Source organism: Hirundo rustica, chromosome 2 (genome assembly GCF_015227805.2).
Source record: "Hirundo rustica isolate bHirRus1 chromosome 2, bHirRus1.pri.v3, whole genome shotgun sequence".
NCBI lineage: Eukaryota > Metazoa > Chordata > Aves > Passeriformes > Hirundinidae > Hirundo > Hirundo rustica.
In genome coordinates, this window is record NC_053451.1 from 94,996,588 (window position 1) to 95,018,079 (window position 21,492).

The 21,492-nt window shown below is 37.1% G+C and overlaps 1 protein-coding gene across 3 annotated transcripts in view; it reads right to left on the reverse strand.

The window, feature by feature from the left end:
* Positions 1-21,492, reverse strand: part of MYO16 (myosin XVI) — a 370,295-nt gene that overhangs the window by 184,324 nt on the left and 164,479 nt on the right. For all 3 annotated transcript variants that reach the window (XM_040056866.2, XM_040056865.1, XM_040056864.1), the window contains exons 6-7: positions 15,222-15,346; positions 12,689-12,814 (exon numbers count right to left, since the gene is read on the reverse strand). In XM_040056866.2, coding sequence (XP_039912800.1) covers positions 12,689-12,814; positions 15,222-15,346 — 251 coding nt within the window. The remainder of the gene's footprint in view (positions 1-12,688; positions 12,815-15,221; positions 15,347-21,492) is intronic.

Below are 21,492 nucleotides of genomic sequence, written 5' to 3' on the forward strand. Positions count from 1 at the left end.
TCAATAAAGAGTCCAACAAAACAGAACTATATGCATTTTTGAATATATTTTAAAGCAAATAGAATGCATAATATAAGTGTAACCAACAGGAGAGGCAAGGATAAGCACAGGGGAAAAAAAGCTGTGAAGGAAAGAAAGGATTCTTCAGAGCAGAAGAACAGACCTAGAGATAAATGAGACCTGAACTGGAAATCAGCTATGGGAAACGATAGTCATTTGGCATAAATCCAATAAATAAATAAATAAATAGCAAAGAAATAATTGCAATTAAAAAAAAATCAATATAGATTCAGCACACAGGAGGCAACCTACTAGAAAAGACCACAATAATGAGGAATGCATTAAATGCAAAGAAAATCCCAAGCTTAAAATCATAGAAAACCAGGAAAATATTGTTGCAAATTTCTATAAAAACAAAAATATCTTGCTCTCCTCAGATTTCTAGTGCTGCCTTTCTTTTCTTGCAGTAACAGCAGAAAATTCAGCACACTCCAAGAAATGGGGAAGCCGTAACGGGTTTATTTCCAAATCCAATTAGCCCTGCTTTCCACTGAGAGCTTGCAACACATGTAAAAATATACATATATATATGGGAGTTTTTTATTAGGGGAAAAAAAAGGAACATGCTTAGTTATGGAACTACTGTATAATCTCTGAAAAGTGGCAGTAGTTGTATTAAAGGAAGGAGGCTTTAAATGCATTTTCAGTTTAGTAAGAATACACAGCTTTTTTGGTTACCAAAGGTTTGGATTTATACCACAAGAAATACCATGCTCCAATATCAGTGCTTCCTGCTGCCAATGAAATATCTCCTGCTGGGATTCCTTGATGCATGTCACCAAGACTAAGGAATTCAGGTCATCGACAATTTCAATAACTTGCTTTTGGATATGCAACTGTCTTGTGTTGCAATTTGCCTCATTCACTAATGTTTTAGAAGAAGTATTTTAAAATACAATTACCATATCTTCAGAACTGTGTCTAACAGGATAAATGTCTGTAGAATAATTACAGCAAATTACCACTAAGCATAAGCATTTCAATTGCAGAGTTATAAATAACATACATATGACTATGTCAAGAAATAACAAAATACCTAATGAATTATTGTAGAACCTATGAATAAAATTTGTGTGTGTATATATATATATATATATATATTCCTGGTTTCCTGTGTAGTCTTTGCCAATTCATGTAAATTAAAAAAATAGACAGTCATGACTCACTGTGCAGAAAATGCCACAGTAATGGCAGTTATTTAAAATACCTGCTTATAAAATATCATTTGTTTTTCTTCTCCTTTTATACCATTAACTATTTATTCAGTACCTTTAGAAAGAACACCAGGAAATATCTCAGACCTTAATTTTCTTTTTTCAGATCTTATCTCTGAATATCCTCCTTCCCTAAATACAAAATTAGTTACATTTTCTGTATTAATAAAGCATGGCTGTCTCTCTTTTCCTGGTATTCTGCTCAAATTGCAGTATTTCTACCTCTCTCTGACATCTCTTACTGGATATCTTACCCTCTGACTGTTGAGAATGCTACTGCAAAGAATATTTTCCTGTCTCATGCTTTAATCTGAAAGTCCTACCTTTTAGATCCCCCTGGCTCCTCCTTTTCCCACTAAACCAGAAGATCCTTGACCTCATTTTCAAAGGACTTCAGAGATTCTCCACACTTTATGTATTTCCATTCATGCCGCATTCTGGCTCAGTTCCCACTGCACATTGGACTGTGACTTTGGCAATCACTAATGCATTTTAATACACCTATTCCTGTACTTCTTCTAAGCTGCGTCTTATACTAGTGAGGAATTATTGAAATTATTGGCAAGGCTACATTCTGAACATCCATTCACAACCTGTTCTGCCACGATACTTGCTGAAGAGAAACAGGAGATGGGCCATTCCACCACCCAGATGGACTGAAACTGGCACAGTGGCTGGGCCCGGAGGCTGGTGACGAGTGGCAAGCAGACCAGGTGGAGGCCGGTAACCAGCACTGTACCCCAGGAATCAGCAACGAGTCCTGTTTCACATGCCCATTAAAGATCCGGTTGATGGGGCAAAGTTCACGGATGGCATTAAATGTGAGGAGTGGTTGGTATGTGAGAAGGTTGCGCTGCCGCCCCGAGGGATCTCAGCAGGCTGGAGAACTGGGCAGACAAGAACCTCACGCAACAACATGGCCAAGTGCAAAAGAACAGCCCCAGGCACCGGTACATGCTGAGGGCTACCCAGCTGGAAAGGAGCTTTGCAGAAAAGGACCTGGGGGTTCTGGTAAATACCTTGTTGCACATGAGCGAGCAATGTGCTTTGGCTGCACAGAAAGCAAATGGTTTCTTGAACAGCAATTAGGAAGAGTGTTGCCCATAGGTAAAGGGATGTGATCCTTCCTCACTACTCAGCACAGGTAAGATCACACCTGCAGTGCTGTGCCCATTTCTGAACTTCTTAATACAAAAGAGACGTGGAGGAGTCTAGCAAAAGGCCACTAAGATAATTAAGAGACTGGAGCATCTCACATATTAGGAAAAACCAGGAAAGCCAAAATTCTTAAACCTGGAGAAACAAAGGCTCAGGGGAATCTCACCCATTTGGGTAAATACCTGAAGGAAGGGTATAAAGATGGCAGAGACAAGCTCTTTTCAGTGGTGCACTGGAACCAATCACCCAGAGAGGTTGTGGAATCTCCCTCACTGGAGATATTCAAGAACTGTCTGGACACCATCCTGTGTCCTGTGCTCTGGGATGATCCCTCTTGAGCAGGGGGTGTTGGAGCAGATGACCCACTGTGGTTTGTTACAATCTTACTGTGACAGAAGGCAGCATAAGTAAATTTACTGCAATATGCATACTATAAAGCCTCCAAATACAATTGCCCGGGCTGAAAAAGGGGCTAAGTTTTACCATGCACTAAATGTTAGCTAAAAAACACCCAAAAAACCCAGTGCTGAGTTTCATAAAACAAGGGTTTAGGAGCACCACTGTTGGCAAGACTGCAAGGCCTCCTGCCACAGATAAGTAACTGCAGGGACAGAGTAGGAAATATGGGGAGTGACGGAAATTCCTCAAGAACCTCCCCATGCACTTGAGGCTGCAAAGGTGTCTCCAAATTGATCCCAAACCATGCTGTTTTTTACTGGTAGTTAATTAGAGAGCAGAAGCAGTATTCCTGAAAAGTGTCCTCCTCTCTTGTCTGGTGGGATATTTTGCTCTGAAGTCAAGTATAGAACATTAGGTGTACTAGCACTTGCAAAGTTGGCTCTGTCTGAGCTTTTAGCTCTTGTTATTCAAGTCCCAGTCCCAGAGCCCCTAACTCAGATCATTTATTCTCTTTTCTTTACCATCAGAGGGATACCTGCTTAAGTCCTAAATTCACAAAGCTGGATGTTTTATGCAAATGTTCTCATCTCCTGTTTTGCACAGCCATGAATATGCATTATCCAATTTGCATGAACCCCCAACAGTAAATTCCCAGTCTTTCACTTTTCTTCCCTGTCAACACCAATATTTCTCTCCACTTCTCTACTCCTCTCTGTTTCAACATTGGACATATTCTGTAATTCCTAAGTGACCTGGTTTACCATCAACCTTTTGGTTCCTAACCTCCTTCATTTTTTATTCCTCAGGCACTTCATATCCACTCCTCAGTTCTCTCTGCCTAAGTCCTCAGCACCTTCTTCAATTTTGTTGTACCTGCTGTTACTTCTCAAGTTACCACTTCATTTTTGCTGGATATGCTCCCCATCATGTGCTCATCCACAAATCCACAGTGAGACAAAGATGTACAATAAGAAACTAGTGGAACAACAATCACTATTGTGTGAAGTACAGTAAAATCACCAAGTATTATTTTAATATCTAAGGTGTATGTTCATTAAACACAATACCTCTAGACAGAACACAAGAAATATCACTGGTTACACCATTATAATCTGCAGTCCTCACCATTGAGTAAGATGACCTATCTCTGCACTCACAAGGACCAGTTTTCTACTGCACGTATGATTAAAATTTATCTTACTAGGCTAAAAAGTGCACATTTACCTATGTGATTTTTGTTAGGCAGTTTGCTAGGACTGCTGCCTGCAAATGCTTTTGATTTTTCGGTTTTTGTTTTTTTGGTTTTTTTTTTTTTTTTAAATTAGACAGAAAAATAAAGCAACCAAAAATAAAGCACTGGAAGTGTGAAAAAATATTTTACTTGTCCTTATTAGCTCCAGTGTTTGTATAATTTTAAGACTTTTATTAGGTAGAAGACGAATTACATAGGCTGAGAATATTATTTTTATTTTCTGCTTGGAAAATCATCAAAACTCAGCCAAGTTTCAAAACTTTGAAAAAATCAGCTACCCAGTGCTCGTAAGACAGTTTTTTTTTATTATAATGGATAAATCAGGGAGCCCCCTTTTGCTAATACAGTCCACTGAAGGCCTACATGCTAGTACAACCACTAACAGCTGCTCTATTTAAATATGCAACAAAAAGAATTAAAATCAGGGAAGTAGTTTCCATTTTTATTTGTACTGTTATTATTATAAATTACTGAGCTTCTGTGACAGAGGTGCTATAGTTTAATGCTAACCATATATTCCATAGATAGAATAAATAAGATCAGATAAGCCATGGAGCAATAGAATTCCTCAGAATAACACTGCAGACTATTTAGCTAATTAAATGGAGCAATAACAGGCACTTTACTGAGCATCAAGGACATAAAAAAGAAGTATGTAGGTTAGGAACCTTACTGCTGGGGAGTGAAACAAATTTCAAACCGGAGACTCCCAATATTAGGGACTAGGGTAACTATTAAGCCATTAGAGTGCCTGTTAGTTGAGCTTCTAAGATCATGTATTTGTTCTCCATTACATAACAGTATGTTTTAGATAACTGTGTGTCCCTTAAAAACAAAATTTCATAGGGAAAGCCCTTAAAAAAGAGCAATAGAGTTCAGAGGCTAAATAGCATTTCCTTTACAATTGGAAATCTGACCCACAGTACTGCTCTAAACACAGGAAATGATATCTGAAACATTACAGATCTCCCTTCTTAATACATTATAGATTAGGAAGCCCTTTTTTTTTCTTTTTTTTTTTTTCCTATTTGAGTGCGGAGAAAAGGGGACCATAACCAACTGTGGTCAGCAAAGTAGAACAGATTAGAAAAAGTAGGTTGTGGGAATAAGACTAGCAGCAGGGTAGAAAGCAATGAGGGGGAGTGTGTGGAATGGAAGTGGGCATAGATAAAAAGCTGGAATCTGGAACTAGCAGCATGAAATAAATGAAATGAAAGGGAAGAAGAGAAATGTGGCAAGGAGCCAGGATGTAGGTAGAGACAGACTGATCAGAAAAATGAAAGAAGAAAGTGACATGTGAGGAAAAAAACACTGAGATTGAACAAGGGAGATTGGGACTGTAAGCAAGTAGGACAGGGCAGGAAGGTTGGCATGAAGTCAAAACAGGAAAAAAATGAAAGCTTGGATGAGAACCAGGGAGAGGAGGAGGGGCAGAAGCTGACCATGCAAGGAATCAGGATTCAGATAAAACGTGTAAGGAAAGGACATGACGCCAGGCAAATGAATCAGACAAAAAGGCAATAGAATAAGGACAAGAATGGAACAGACTAGAGGCAATGGGACAAATAAGGCTATGTGTAAGAGGAATGAACCGTAAATACTGCGTCTGTTCAGGCACAGAGCCCAGAATGGAACTCATGTTCTCCAAGTGTCACCACTACATTTCTGCAGTCAGAGAGTTTAACCTATATGGTCTAAGAAGATGCCTTTTAAACCTCTGGAACAGTTCCAGCAAAAAAAGGGAAGCCTAATGCTGTCTTCAGCTGTTAAAGCAAGTGACAAAGGTCACTTAAAGATTTTCTACAGCTGATGTAAAAACGGCATCAGTCTTTACTTGAAGACTGATAACCTACATTTCTATTTTTCAATCCACCACTAAATTAGACAAAGAAAAATAAAATAAATCAGGGAAAATGGTATGTGGTCCTATGATTACAGATGCTTGTAAATTATGGTCCTACAAGTTATACATTTATATTACAGAGAAGATCATAAACCTGCCACTTCTTAAAGTTTGTTCCTGAAAAGCCTTGTTAGACTTCTTTTTTCATACTTGCCTCTCATATATGAAAGTCACTATAAATAGTATCTTAAGGAAAATAAAATTTATACCGATCAGAGAGATCCTGCAATAACCAAGTATATAGTGTAGACTATACACACTCAGCTTTAAAGGCATTCATGTAAAGACTGAGAATTTAACAGTAGTTTTGTAAATTGAGATTTTTCCTAGTCTGTATATGGAATTCAAACTTTTCTTATCATTTTAGTATTGTGTGAATCTAGGATTCCTTGCCTTATATTCTCTGCCCACAATTAACATTTGAATCATTTATATAAAACTTGTGAATCTATTGAGAGTGAAAAAAAAGATATCACAAGCAGAAATCCCAAGGTGGACTCTCTGAGGAACCTGAGTGTAATTTGATCTGAAGGGAAATACAGCTCTTATACGTGAGTACAATAACATATGGCAAACATGAACACAATGATTAAAGAAAAAAGGCTGAGATAGGTCTGGATATAACATTCTCTACAGGATTTACTGACCATAAATTAAAGATTCCAACTACTTGACAGGGAAAATATTTATTCCCTGAGTGACTATAATATATTCTTTTTGAGACACTAAACAAGCATCCCCTTCTTTAGGCTCTTCTCACTGAAAACATTTGTGGAGTGTGGTTGCAGAAATTCAGAAACTACATTCAAAGGAACTCCTCAGGCAATGGCCAAACTTCATGAGATTAAGTATCACTTCCCACAGTGAGTTCATATACCCATTTACAATGAAGCATATTCTAATAACAGATGTGAATTTTTTTGTTGTTGTTTTGAGCGCAATATGCACTTAAAGAAAAAAAAGAATCCACAGGTCACTCATCAGCTGAGTCATATGATTAATCTGTTTTCATAACAATGAGCAAATTAGTTCCTGTAATAAGAGGGTGCATTCTCTGAGACTTCAGCAAGGAGCAGAGCCCCTTTTACAATTTGAGAGAAATGTTGTGTTTTGATGAACTAACTAATCAGAGGGGTATGACTCAGACCAACCAAATGTGCATAAGGGAGAATATACTTAGAGAATGACAATTTCACACATTTGAAAATGACACAGGATGTATATCATTTGCTAAGAAACATGAGGTAGGCATCTGATATACATTTTTTTAAAAATTTATTATCTATGTGGGATATTTACAAATCATTTTGGAAGAAATCCTTGCTTGTACGGGAGTTTTTCTTGCAGAGATCCAGTCAGCCGTTGTCTTATCTGGGGTTTTTTTGACATCATGAAACCCTTTAAACCTCAAAGCCAGAGGCTAAGTCTATCTTACTAAGTAAGGAAGTGCAAGCTTAAGTATCCCTTATAATCCCCACAGTTAGCTCTCCCCCTGACTCTCCTTTGTACCGCTCCAACCAGCTCTCTACGAACATGACTAATCTCCTATAGAGGAAACTAGCTCTAAACAATATGAATGTAAGCCAGGCTGTTGCCTGGCTTAATCCCTAGTCCTCTTTTATTTAGTGATTTAACAGTTTGGACATAGTCATCATCCCCCAAGGCTGACATTTTGGGAGAAGTAATGTTTAAGCTACTGCAGAGTCAGCTCTGACCTGCATGTCTCCGATAGCTCTTTGAAAGGTGACATTTCTGCGATAAACAACAAAGAAACAGCTTGTGCCTGGGAATTGTGCCAAAGTACCCAAGGCAAATGTCAGAGATGCAGCCTATTCCCACCATGGGGAGGGCGAGTGTGCGCTCTCCTGATCACAGCAGCTGGAAGATGTCCAGCAGGGACAGCACTACCAGTGCCAGATAACTAGTTTTCCACAAAGTGATTGCCATGCTAAATTCAAATTAAGGGGCCAGCCTGAGAAATACAAGTGGCCCTTCTGCAACTGGCACCACTGCCAGCACGGGCAGGGTGGTGCCCAAGCGACGACAACGTGTGCCCTGTACTGGTGCGCACAGACAGCAACCACAAATGCACCAGCACTGCCCCTGCTGGGTGAGAGGGAGACAAAGGAGTTCCAGCTGCCATCAAAAACAGGGTAAAAATATCTATGTCCAAAAGGCCCTGTTCAATTTACATAGGCAACCCTGACATATCATAATTTCTTGAGGTTAACTTTGTTGCCTTGATGATTTTACTTTGAAGCAGTTTTTGTATGACACAGATGCAGATTTGGATGTGTGTGTAATGGTTATTATTTTCCATCTTTTCATTAGGGTAAAATGATTAAGGTAAGCAACTCTGATCTTAATACCTCAATAATATCTTTTTTTTTGGTATAATGTTAATATTTCAATATGCATTAAAACCACAAAATTGCCTTTAGCCTTAAAACATATTGGGGTGGGAGAATGACAGCAGTCCCAGAAAATCAGCAACACATTGTTTAAATAGGTTTATTTTTTAATGTTTGCAGACTGGTAGTATTTCAACTAACAGTCTATTACACTCAATAATAACCTAATCTGTTCCTGTAAAGCAGATTCTTGTCTTACAGAGACTGACCTTCAGGCAGTAGCCTCATCTGCCCTATTCTGTACTCAGTACCTATATCCTGTATACAACCCTCAAACTCAACAACAATATCCTGTACTCCTATGAAAGAAAAATATTCTACTCTGTATCTACACATTCTGTCACTAACAGGATGATTAATTTATCATTCACCCATGCTCTGTTTTAATATTCAGCCTAATAATGTTTTTACATGGTAAATGTATCCATTAGATTTGTTTTCTTTGCAAATATTTGTAAAGATAGACACAGATAATTTTTTTTTTCAACATCAGATAATACATAACATCACTTAAAACTCTTACTTTTTCCTGCTCTGGAAACAATACATAGCATTCTGCTATGTCTTGCTTTTGATAAGATTGGTTTTGTTGTAAGTATCTAACTCTACTCCTCCTCTAGGATTCACTCTGTGCAACTTTAAGTTTTCTAAATGTAAGGCATCACCTCAATGCCCACTTCATGATGACTGGGGAGACCCAGAACACCAGGGGGCAGCTGCCCCATCTTTTGGTCCCACACTTTGATCTGGATGAAGGATTAAAAAATGTTCAGATTACACCTCCAACATATGCTTGTTGCCCATGACTTCTGTAACCAAGGAGGATCAGACCTATAAGCAATCATCATTCCTATTTTAAATGCATCCCCTAGAATTCTGTGAGTTGATTTCTAGAGGTGATTCTTCACATTAGACAAGAAAAAGCTTTGACTTTGTCCTTAAGTTTAGTTGGCTAAATTTAGTTGAGAAGAATCCCATCCTAAATAAAAATGAGCTTGCCATTATAAAGGAATTTCTACAAGCCAGGTTTATTATAAGGTGTGGGTGCAATATCTTTCATATAATTAGTTCACTCAGATTGATCTGTCTTTCACCAGTTATTTCACATATAAATTACTGTGGAAGATGGAACAGTAAGATTTTTATAATCCACTTCATTTACAACTTGAGATTTGTAACAAGGAGCTTACGGTGCCTTTATTCTTTACAAGTTTCCTCCTGTGCAGATGCAAATTAAATTTTCTCACTCTAAATTTAAAATTTAGGCAGTTCATTGTTTCTGTTTTTGTTTTTCCACAGATAATGTAAATTAGTACCATCTCTATTATTGCTATCCTCTTACAAATGGCCAAATGTGTGGGGTTTTTTTCCATTTTGTGTATTTGCAAATATAGAATGGTATATGAGTAGAGCTAGGATGCTTCAAGGGAGTCTGGATGTCACTCTAAAATAGAGTAACAATTTTTTCATGTCACAACACTGTTTTTTGTAAGATAATATGCAATATATACATATGCAAGATCTATACTAGAAAATAGCTCAGAAACTAAATCTGTAATTTCTGTAACTAATTCAATAGCATTTAGTAAGGTGAGAAGCTTCTTCACATGAAAAATACATCTGTAGCTATTTTATAAACAGGAAAAACCATCAGTCCTTACCATTCCTAGAATATAATATTATTCCTATATTGGATGAGGTTTGGTTGCAGGTAGTGCAGCACCAGTGCTAGAAAACTATTCAATGACAATGGTTTAAAACAGGTTTTCTAAAATTTCTTTGACTACTTATTAAAGGATCATTGCTTATTAGACAAGCTATAGACAAGAAAAAGCTATTTTGCTGTTCAAATACAGATCTGGAAGGACAGAAATCTTCCCAAGAACTTAAAAGGGAAACAAAATAAAACCAAATAGAGTTTATGACAGTACAAGATAGAGATTTTTCACTGTGGCAAGTTTTTAAAGTGTGACTTTTTAAAAAACATGCCACAAATATGTATTAGAAGAGTGTGAAACTGTAAGGGATCAAGTCCAGAGTTTATATTAATTACTTTGTCAGGGAACATTATAACTTTTGGTTAAAATTAACTGTTTCCTCATAAACATATTTTAACCCAAAAGAGAATACCTAAATCATGTCTTGTATAAGGCTATTCCCTTTCTGCCATACTACTTTTGCCCAAAATAGAAACAATGCTCATATTAGTCTATAATTAATCACTCAAAATGGAATTATAAATATGGTATGCATTCACTCTATGTAATTATAAATATGGTGAATTCATTCTAAGGCCAAAAGATATTTTCATAAGAAATGACATTTTAAAAACACCCTGATAGTGTAGTTACTGAAGGAAGTAGAAGATATACAATACATCCCCTTTATAAAGGAATTTAAATTATTTACTTGTTTCTTACAAACAGAATCACATGAAAGCTTTATTTATCTCCTTAATAACACTGGAAAATTATGTATAATGATAAGATATCTCTAAACTTCATTATTCACTAACACTACAAAGGGAAGATATTTGGTTGGTATTTAGCTGATTTTAGTGAGGAGTACAATGTTCCTTCATGGTCTTTCTCTGTGTGTACCCATATTGGTTGTATAGAGACTAGTGCAGCTGGTCCCTGACTCCTCACTGAAAACTCCTGAAATATTAAGAATTAACATTATTATCATCTGGGATATAAGGGAGATGCAGTTCTACAAAAGTGACAACAAAAAGGATCGCATCAAAAATAGCAATCTGAGCTCTCAGAATGCCTCAATAAGAAAGACATGTTTTCCATTAGGCATTTTCAACTACAAACTTTATATGCACAGGCCTGTTTCTAAAAGAAAAATACCTGTCTTCACAAGAAAGAGTATTTCGAGTAATCCAGAGTTAATGTTGCAAAGATATGAATGCTACACACTACATAAGGTAAGGTAAGTTCTTTCCCAGCCTTTTCAAGTGAGTTCTTTCAAGTCCTCTTCAATTAAACTCAGGTTTAGCTTCACAACAGGAGAAATGTACAGCTGTAATATAACCACACTGTTGCAGTACAAAGCCCTAACTTGTAAGCCTTCCTAAAACATGGCAACAAGAAGCTCAGGACTGCATCACTGCTATCCCTTACTTCTGAGTAAGAGCTTTCTTGCCCTACTGAAGTCCGAACACAGAGTGAGTGCAGAGGGATCAGTGAGAGTAGAACTGTAATTACAGAACAGCACAGGGTAAGATAGGATGAGAAAACTAAATCTAGAGGAAATTCAAAACACCCCTGATACCTCACTTGCAAACAAAACTTTGCCTCAGTATATATTTATGTGAAATTTCTGTTTAAATTTACACTACCTAAAGTTATTGAGGATACACTTCAGGCCATATATATGTATGTTTATATATATATATGTATGTTTGTGTGTTTATTTATTTATTTATTTATTTTAAAAAAACCCAAACTTAATCTATTATGAAAATATGCAGGGCTTTGACACTATAAAAGAGGAGGCACAGGGTATCTCAATAGGAGAAATCTATCACCCAACAGAATTAACTGATCAAAATACACACATCTATTTTTACTATTTTACTATAACTTTTGGTACATTTTTGCTATTTTCTTATCATAAAGTGTATTATTTATTTGTTGAAGTCTGAGCTAAGATGCATCTCAGAGGTTTTTGGAAGACACCTATGGGTAAGTGGTGATTTGTGAGCCTTGAGGCAAGTGGAGAGCTGTGGAGAACTCTCCTAAAGTGGTTAAACTGAAACAAAGAGTCACTGAGCATGTCTAGGGAGAGTGAGGATGAAAGAGAATTGAGAACTGAAAAGGTATTAAGAGGGATAAGTCATGTTTAGACATGGTCTCTAAATTCCAAACTCAGGACCCAATTCCACAACTCAGTGCCTGGAAAACTTTGAACACAACTGCTAAATAAACCCTGGGCATTTATTCACAGAAATACACACAGCAAAAGAAGTTAGCTAAATAAACTTTTATATCAGACTGTAAAAAAAACCAGACAAAGTGTTTGTCTTCCTTTTAAATGTCACTGGAAATCTAGTTTTTGCTGTAGACAAACTGTTGCTGGTGGTAGATTGAGCTGTATTGGGTTGATAGGTTTAGAAGGTTCATTCTCAAATTATCTCTGTCATTTGCAATGCCAGTCTGTACTACACAAATGAGAAAGATTTTTACATAAAAGTAGGGATAGTCTCTCTGACTTGAGAGCATTTGCTTTTGCTACAGAAGACTACCATAAAGGAAAGAGAACCAGGTGAAAAATCATGTTTTACCTGTCCATACTTTGCAGCCAAATGTAGGGGTGTCCAGTACAGATTATCCACTACATTGAGATCAGCCTCGTGATCTAGTATCAGAGATGCAACATTCTTGTATCCATTAGCACAGGCCACATGCAGCTGCAATATAAAAGTTAAATTTTGCATACATTAATAGTTTAAAGAACTCATCCATAGTGACGATTTTCCTATCTTTTCTAAATCACAGTTACAGCAAATACAAAATGTACACGTGATTACTACAGGCTAGAGAACAACTGTGGAATCTTTATTTAGCATTTATAAACAATATGAAAAGAAAAATAATAATTCTAGCTTTTTGTGAGCTACTAAACATTCTAGCCTATCACTTTTCATATAACTTCAAGCAAACATGCTTTCAAACACATTCAAAGACCCCATGAGCTAAGACAGAATTATAGATTTCAACAGAGCTTGAGCTCTCCTTGAGCTTAGAACTAACTTTCTTTTGTGGCAGTACAAATATCCCAAATTTAAGCTGATACTACTCCAAAATTAATTCATTGGCACATCATCAAACCAAGCACATTGAGACTGCAGCACAAAATTAGTGACAAAAAATCCTTTACTGATTTTGAACCACAAAGATTTTATTTTCTATACTTTCATTGTTTCCTTAAATACTTAATTATTTTAATCGGTAATTTTAGTTGATTTTATGTATCTCTAAACTTCATTTAAGAGTCAGAGTGGAATAGAAGGTGGGTGCAAAATGCAGTAACAGAGTGAGGGGAACTCAGGTCAGCAGGAACTTCAGGCAAGTAGTGCCACTTGCTGCTAAAGCAGGGACAACTTCAAAGGTAACTGTGTTTGCCCAGGGCCTGTCATTCTGCATAGTAAATACTGTAAGATTGATAAAGAACGAAAACTGTAATGGCAAGAAAAGGAAAAAAGAAACGTAAAAATATCTTAATTAATGGCTGATTTGAAGAGCTGGGCATTATCTTTTGCAATGTTTTATTATTTAAGGCTCTGTATGTGTTTGGTATTTATATTAGCAATCAATTAAACTATATGTTATTTATAAAATGAGATTTTTTTATATAAAAAACCCCAACAGCAATTTTGGGGTTTTATTTAAAACAAATAGTAAGTGTGCAAAGTAAGTATAAAAATCATATAATACCAAATAGGTCTTGTGAACAGAGAAAAAAAGAAAGACATAATAGGGCAGTAAAATTATTTTATCTCTTAATAAACAAGTAGAGAAAAAAATGCAATAAGAAATCCTATATCAGGGAAAAATTGTAATTTGCAGGTTTTGGTGGAAATTGTTTCTTATACAGGGTGAATAACTGTTAAGACATGTATTTCATATGATGAGATTCATCCAGGTTACACTTTAGTGGCCTTTACTTCCTCATAGTCCTCTGTGATTTCAAACATTCGCTTCACTTCTGGGAACAAGGGGGACAAGACCTGAACTTGGAATTTGGCAAAACATAACTGCTCATCTTCAGTCAGAAGAACTTAATACTCACACTGGTCAGTAAGAATAGGGTTTAGGTATATTGCATAAATTGAGAAGTCAGATTACGGTTGGTCCTGTATCCCCAAACCATTCAGCTCAACTGCACAACTTTTTCTTCTTGAATCATTGTTACCAGAAGATAATCTTTTTCTGGTGATTGAAATGGACGGACAATGGCAATAAAAAGGTCTTGCAATAAAGTACTACAACTGTGTAGTTCCAAAGTTACTGTAAGAATAGGAGACACTAAAATGAGAGTTTGGGATATTATTTCCCTTACATACCTTATTATTTTTGGTTCAGCTGCCTACACAGAGTATGCATGAAGTTTTCACTATGAATATGACTGATGCAGAGGGAAGGAATACAGTACAACTCATCCAAAATCTTCCCTTGGAAAGAGTGCAAAACTCCCCTGGGGGCAGAACTTTGATTCTGCATGCTATGATTTCCAATGTACAAAACCCTCAAATTTTTCCTGTAATTTGACATAGCTTCATGGTGGAGCGAGGGTGTGTTTTAACAGAAGAAATTACATTTTCTATTCAGACATCAACCTGACAAGTACTATTTTCAAGCAGTGTAAAAGCTCCTAGGAAACATTTTATGTCTGAAATCTTTCAAAGAAAAACTATTTCGGGAGAATACAGCAGTAAAAATGTTGGGCATGTTGATACTGCATATGCACAAGTGAAGGTGTTATGAGTCTATGTGTATTTATATATCTAAAACAATAATTTCTCATTTAATTCATCTTAACTTACACATGGACTTAGATATATATTTTGTCAAGAGAAAACTATGTTTGTTATTAAAGTTTATTTTGCATATTTATTGGCCAGGAGAAAAAAAGCTGTCACTGAGATGTTGCAGTACCCTATTTTAAAATCCATATTATGCATGGAATTGACATACATCTCTTTTAAAAACACCAGGTAGAACCAAAACCTTCTTTAGAGAACTGCCTTGCAAACGTGATGAACCTGTTCCAATACATGCATACTCCCAGGGTTACGATTACACGCTCCCACTCACCAGGGTAACTCCTTCATCATTCTTTTGATTCACGCTCCCTCCACTTGAGATGAGCTGTCGGACATCTGTAAGCATTGTCATAGCTCTCTGAATCTTCATTTGGCGCAAGGAATTCAGCTCTACGCCTGGAAAAAAGAAAAGGATAGAACTTTCTGTTATTTTATTCATCAATAAAGAACAGATATATTTTGGGTTCTGGGTTTTTAAAAGGTTAATCAACATTTAAATAGTACTTATCTACAGTCACCAGAAATTTACTTTACCAGTCACTTTATCAGTCAATACATGGATGATTTAAGTCAGTGAGCAATATCCAATAAACCACCCTGATCTTCTACTGACTGCAAGAACAGTTGCAGGTAAAGGAGCGGCAATATCCTGAAACCCACTGGGAGTGTGAAATAGCTGCCACTGGGAAAAGAATTTAAACATTTAAGGAAGCCACTCAAGTGTTTGGGACTTTTTAAATTTTTGTTGTTCTTGCTGTTGTTGTTGTCGCATTTTTTCAGCCCTGCAAATACATCACAGTACCCCGACCAGTCCCTCAAATTTGGTGGCTGAACTGCTTGAAAGATTGGGAAGTCAAGCAAATGACATTAAAACTCAACACTTTCTTATGTGCCTGGGTTATTTTTAACTGGGATTAGTTGTCCAGCTAAGCCTAGACCATTTCAAGGCTCCATAAACCAAGAGGAAATGTGGTGTGGCAGTAGGAACAAATGGCAGAGGATGAAAGGAATGAAGGGTATGGGATTGGTTCTGTCAGCATTGCTACTGAAAGAACAATTGACAAAGAACAGTATTAAGAAGAAGATAAGTAAGGCAGTCTATGACAAAAGAAAGCATGGTCTGGAGACCATGCAATAAATATGCAAAATAAACTTTAAATCTGAAGAGATTTAAAACAAGAACAAGGATATAACAAAATGGTTATTTTGGTTATATTAACATGTTAATTATTTAACATGGATAAATTAACAAGTGACTGTGGTTTGATTGGAAAAAATAACCAAAATTTGGGGCTTAATTCTTCTGCTTCTAGTTCCATGTGATTATTTAAACCCATATATAGAAAATTCAATTTGAGTACAAAAATTCTATTCTGGCCATGACGTAGCAAAAAAAATTATATGAATAAATTATTTTTTTGTTTCTCTTCCACACTGGTCACTGAGTTGAAAAATGAAAAACTATAAATTAATTTAATTAATATGTATTTAACTTAATATTTTCGACAGTTCTTGAAGTTCTTTAAATTTCTAAAACAACTGAAGCAACTTTCAGGGTAAATTTTGAGTTTCTCAGTTTTAATCTGCCCTGGAACTTGTATAAATGGGTGCACAATACATGGTTCATGAAAGAATTCCAATTTTTTTTTTCCAATATGCCACAGTACATACTGCTTTATGTTTTGTTGCCTGCAGCACTTGTAAGAGTTTCAGCTCTGAAGTGAAATGTTCAGTGTGAGCACTGTCTTCCCATTCTCTTATTTTTAGACCTGTCACCTAAATGATACTAAAGAAGACCAAATGTATAACACAAGTATAAACATGAGATGGATAAAATTACATTTTGTCAGAACTAAAGGTTCTATGCCTTCATCACATTTCAAAGTAATGATCTGAAACTACCTGATGATATTTACAGATTACCAATGCTGCACAATGTCAATTATTTTTTTTTTTCTTTCTGTTTCTACGTGTTTAGTTTTTTGCAACAGTAAATTAATGGTTTAACACTCTTGTCCCAGTGACAGAACTCTCCCAAATACCTACCAAGGGAAATATACAGCCAAAATTAATTATCATTTGCAGTGGTGACTTGACATTTTAAACAATCAGCATTGAAGACTGAGGACAAAATGAGACTTCACTGGTCCAGATGAAGTTTTTTCTAATGTTCTCAGGTAAGAAAGATTAAAGTTTAAAAATAGATGAAGCATTTTATACCTGATGAAGGCAGACATGCTTAAGTACTGCTGACAGGAATTACATCAAATTTTTCTTCCCATTGATATGTCCAGTAAATAATTAGAACAAGTTTTCAGTTTCAAGAAGAGGGGAAATGGGTAGAAACTAATTTACTACCTCTTTTGTCTGAGAATACCTCAAACACTCAAACCCCCCCCCCCCAAAAAAAACACCAAAACAAACAAACAAACAACAACAACAAAAAAACCACCACAAAAAAACCCCTAAGTTCACAATCCACAAATTAGAAATAATTCCCAGGAAGAAAAAATAAAAAATAAATACTGAGAGTGAAATGCAGTTATTATGGCTTGGTTTTCTTCATCATGTTTAACATAAATTACAATAACATCTACAGGTTGAGGGCAGAAGCCAGAGGAGTCCACTCAGCCTTTTCTAGCAATTTATTACTGACTTACACCCAACATAGTCAGAGAATTAACATATCAATACATTGTTATATTAGCAGTGAAATATTGATCCTTACCTCTTGTAAATTGCCTTTTATAGAACCTCGCTGTGACTTATCTGGGTCCCCAAAAAACCTAGCCATTGAAAGATTAACTCTGCTCTTAATGTTGAAGAGGAAATTAAGAAAAGCATTCAGTTGCATTAATTGTTCTATTATTTCTATCGTAAATGTAATGAAGCCATCAGCTCGGAGAATACACAGAAACCATGCCACAGAGCAACAAAAGTCACAGTCTGTGGGAATCTGAAACCTATTCAAGATAGCTTTAGTGGTTTCAAACTAAGAGCTGTGTAAATGAATGATACATATTTCATTAAACAGAAGTAAATCAGCCCAGCAAGAGAGTTACCAAAGCAACATGGTGCCACAGACTTCACATTTTAAAAATCCAGAGTAGGTTTGAAAATGCTACATAAACAACAGTCTCCTTTCTCTACCTTTACGAAAAATATAATGAAAACATGCAAAAATAATCTAAGTTTTGGGCTTAGGAGTGTAATTTTGAATTCCAAGAACTCAGGAGCTATTAGGCTTTAAGCAAAGACTTCTCTGGTAGGGAGCTGAGAAAGATTTATCAAGCATGCCATACGTATCATTCTGTGAGGCTCAAACAAGCAGACCTTGTCAATAAGTGCTTTCCCTTAATCAAGTTCATAATTCTGGGGAGTTCACTCTCTCTCCCCAGGGAGTGATACTTTCCAGGAATTTAGATGGAACAAAAAAAATGCTACTCATACAGTAAGTAACTCTCACTGCCTGAATCAAAGAATGACCTTCACGTTGCTTTTCAAATGGGAAATGTGGTTTAGATATTCAGCTGAAATGGGATGACAGCCAGCATGAATAAAAAGAGGAAGAAAAACACATTGGCACTTACTATGGGAATGGATTCACATTTCAAAAACTGGAAAGTCAAAAAAAAAGAAAAAAAAAAAAAAGGCATACGATGGAAAAAAAACACTCCAAATACCCTGTAAAATCAGAAGAGCTACACAGTCAGGAATTCTGCATGAGATAAAATGCAGAAGGAGCAGTTAAAAACAGCAGTGACCCTGCAGGGCACACATTTGGTGATGAGTATTACCACTGATGTCAGGCAGGAGCATAACCTAAAAGCTACAAAATAAATTACCTCTGACTGTTTAAGAAAAAACACCTGACAAGGCCATTTCATGTGCTTTGGCTGTCTCACGTTCTCTGGCATATGGTTACAGAAGTGACAACCAAAAGCAATAGAAAAACCTCAGATACGTAATGCAAAAGTAACTTCCCAAAAGTTTCAGTGATAAAAAAATACAAGGCAGAAAAAGAGAGTTGCTATTACGCACATTTTCCTCACAATGTCCAGAATAAAGAAGTGTGCAAGGGGAACACCCATTCCTGGGACCACTACAAAGCAAAACACTGAAGCACTCTGGCAAGCACCCATTGCACACACCCCCAGCAGCCACTCTTGCTGAAACATGCAGGTCTCATTCTCCAACGGGATAAACACTTTTAAGCAGAGGTCAACAGCATCTTGTCTTGCAAACACAAATGTACATTAAAATTTTGCAATGGCTTTGAGAAGCCAATCTCTGTTCTCATACTTGAGTCTTCCCTGACTCTTATCTAAAATCTGCCCTTCCTGCACAGAGCTGTAGATTCAGCAGGGCTCTTTTCACCCCAAGTGCGATGAGCCTTTTTTACTCTTCTATAATTCAGGGGATACCACAGTTTAGAATTTGATTTTTCTTCCATGCAGTGTAAAATAGAATAGATATGTTAAAAAAAATATCATGGTATAATTCTCTAAACACTAATTGTCACTCATTGAACTATCCAGATGTAGCTATTCTTTTATTTGCTCCAAGTTTTAGAAAGACTTTTCTGGCTGCTTATTGGATATCTTTGTAAATAGCATTATTTTTGTGAGATTACATTGCTCAATAGCCCTTGGGCATATCACTTGGCATTATGTGAGTCTGATTTTCAAAGGTCAGCATATAAACAAATACATGACAGCAACATTTACTATGTGAAAAGGGAAGCCAATATTTTCAGATTCTGCAAAAGAATGTATACTAATAAAACTACTGAGGCCTATAGCTCTAACTCACTGCAGCTGTACTGACTGATGATGGAGGGTTTTGCCTGTCTGCCTTTAAAAATATCATTACATATGTTTAGTGAAGCATGTCTAGTTTCACAGACCGTCTTGGGTTGGAAGAAGCCTTGAAGATCATCTGGTTTGATCACTCTGCTCTAGGCAGGGATACCTGTCACTAGACCACGTTGCTCAAAGCCCCATCCAACCTGGCCTTGAGCACTCCCATGGATGGGACATCCACAGCTTCTCTGGGCAACCTCTTCCTGTGCCTCACCATCCTCACAGTAAGGAATTTCTTCCTAATATCTAATCTAAACCTACTCTCTTAAAACTATTGTCCCTGTCCTGTCGCTACATCCGCATATAAATGGTCTCTTTCCATCTTTCCTATAGACTCCCCTCAGGTACTGGAAGGCTGCAACTAGGTCACAGCAAACCCTTCTCTTTTCCAGGCTGATCAAGCACAGTTCTCTCAGCCCTTACTCATAGGAGAGATTCCCCATCCCTCTAATTATCTTGGTGGCCTCCTCTGTATTCATTTCAACAGGTCCCTGTCCTTCCTGTGCTGGGGAGTCAAGAGCTGGATGCAGCAGCAGGTGGGATCTCACCGGAGTGGAGTAGAGGAGCAGAACCACCTCCCCTGACCTGCTGCTTTGGATGCAGTCCAAGGCACAGTTGGCTTTCTGGGCCGATAAGGTTTATTTCCTTCTAGTCTGAATATGCCATCAGAAATGAAGTTGCCACCTCCTCCTCATGTAGATATCGGAGTGACAACTCTCCCACTCAAGTAAACATGCTTTTATTCCTCTCTCTTCTTCAATAAGGACATTGATGATCCCTTCAGCTAAAATTAGTTAAGCAAACTGTCTCTTAACATCTATGCAAACAAAAATATTTTTTGTAATTTATTTCAGAAGGCTGACACAATTTTGAGGCTTAATATTAATGCATTCTTTTGCATGTTTATTATTTTATTTGTTACATTAATACTAGAACACCGAAGCAAAATAAATATATCACTGTCTCCAGCTACTCATGATAAATATCATGTCTGAAAGAAGATCATCACAGACGGTATTTCTACACTGCAGATTTTATTGCAAGGTTTTAATATGTTATAGTTAATTTTTTTGTGAGAGAGCAGTAAAAGCAGGCTACTCAACACATGCAAGGAAGGCAGGAGGGTGAACACAGGCCAGGCAGGTCACCATCACTGCTGGCCAGGGCACAGTCCCACAGTACCCAAAAAAGAAAACTGAGCAGGTCTGGTGATGGGAATCAGTGCCAACAGCAGTCCTGTGATTCTCAGAAAAGCCTCTAGTGACAAATCCAGGTAAATCAGACGAAGTAAAGAGTCAAGTCCAGGGTTAGGGTCAGCAAGGATCACAGGTGGGCACATGACTACCTCAAGGAAGGACCCGAGACTAAATGCGGCTCCAGAGACAAAGGATGGGTGAGAGATCATGGCAATGCTGCTCCCAGCTTTGCCTCACAGCTTAGCTCTTTCCCATCTGACAGCTCCCAGGTCACAAGGCCACCACAGCTGGCCTTGAGCTCAGGCAGCCAAGCCCCTGGGAGCAGGGGTGGAGGAGAGGTCAAAGGGCCTGTGGGTGCACCGCGGGCACTGACTTTTTTTTCCAACTTGATTAAGGTTATAGTTTTAAGAATTCTATTAAAAAGTGACCGTATACTTCTGATGGTAATGAATTAGATCATTTATTGGTAAGTTGATTAAAAGGA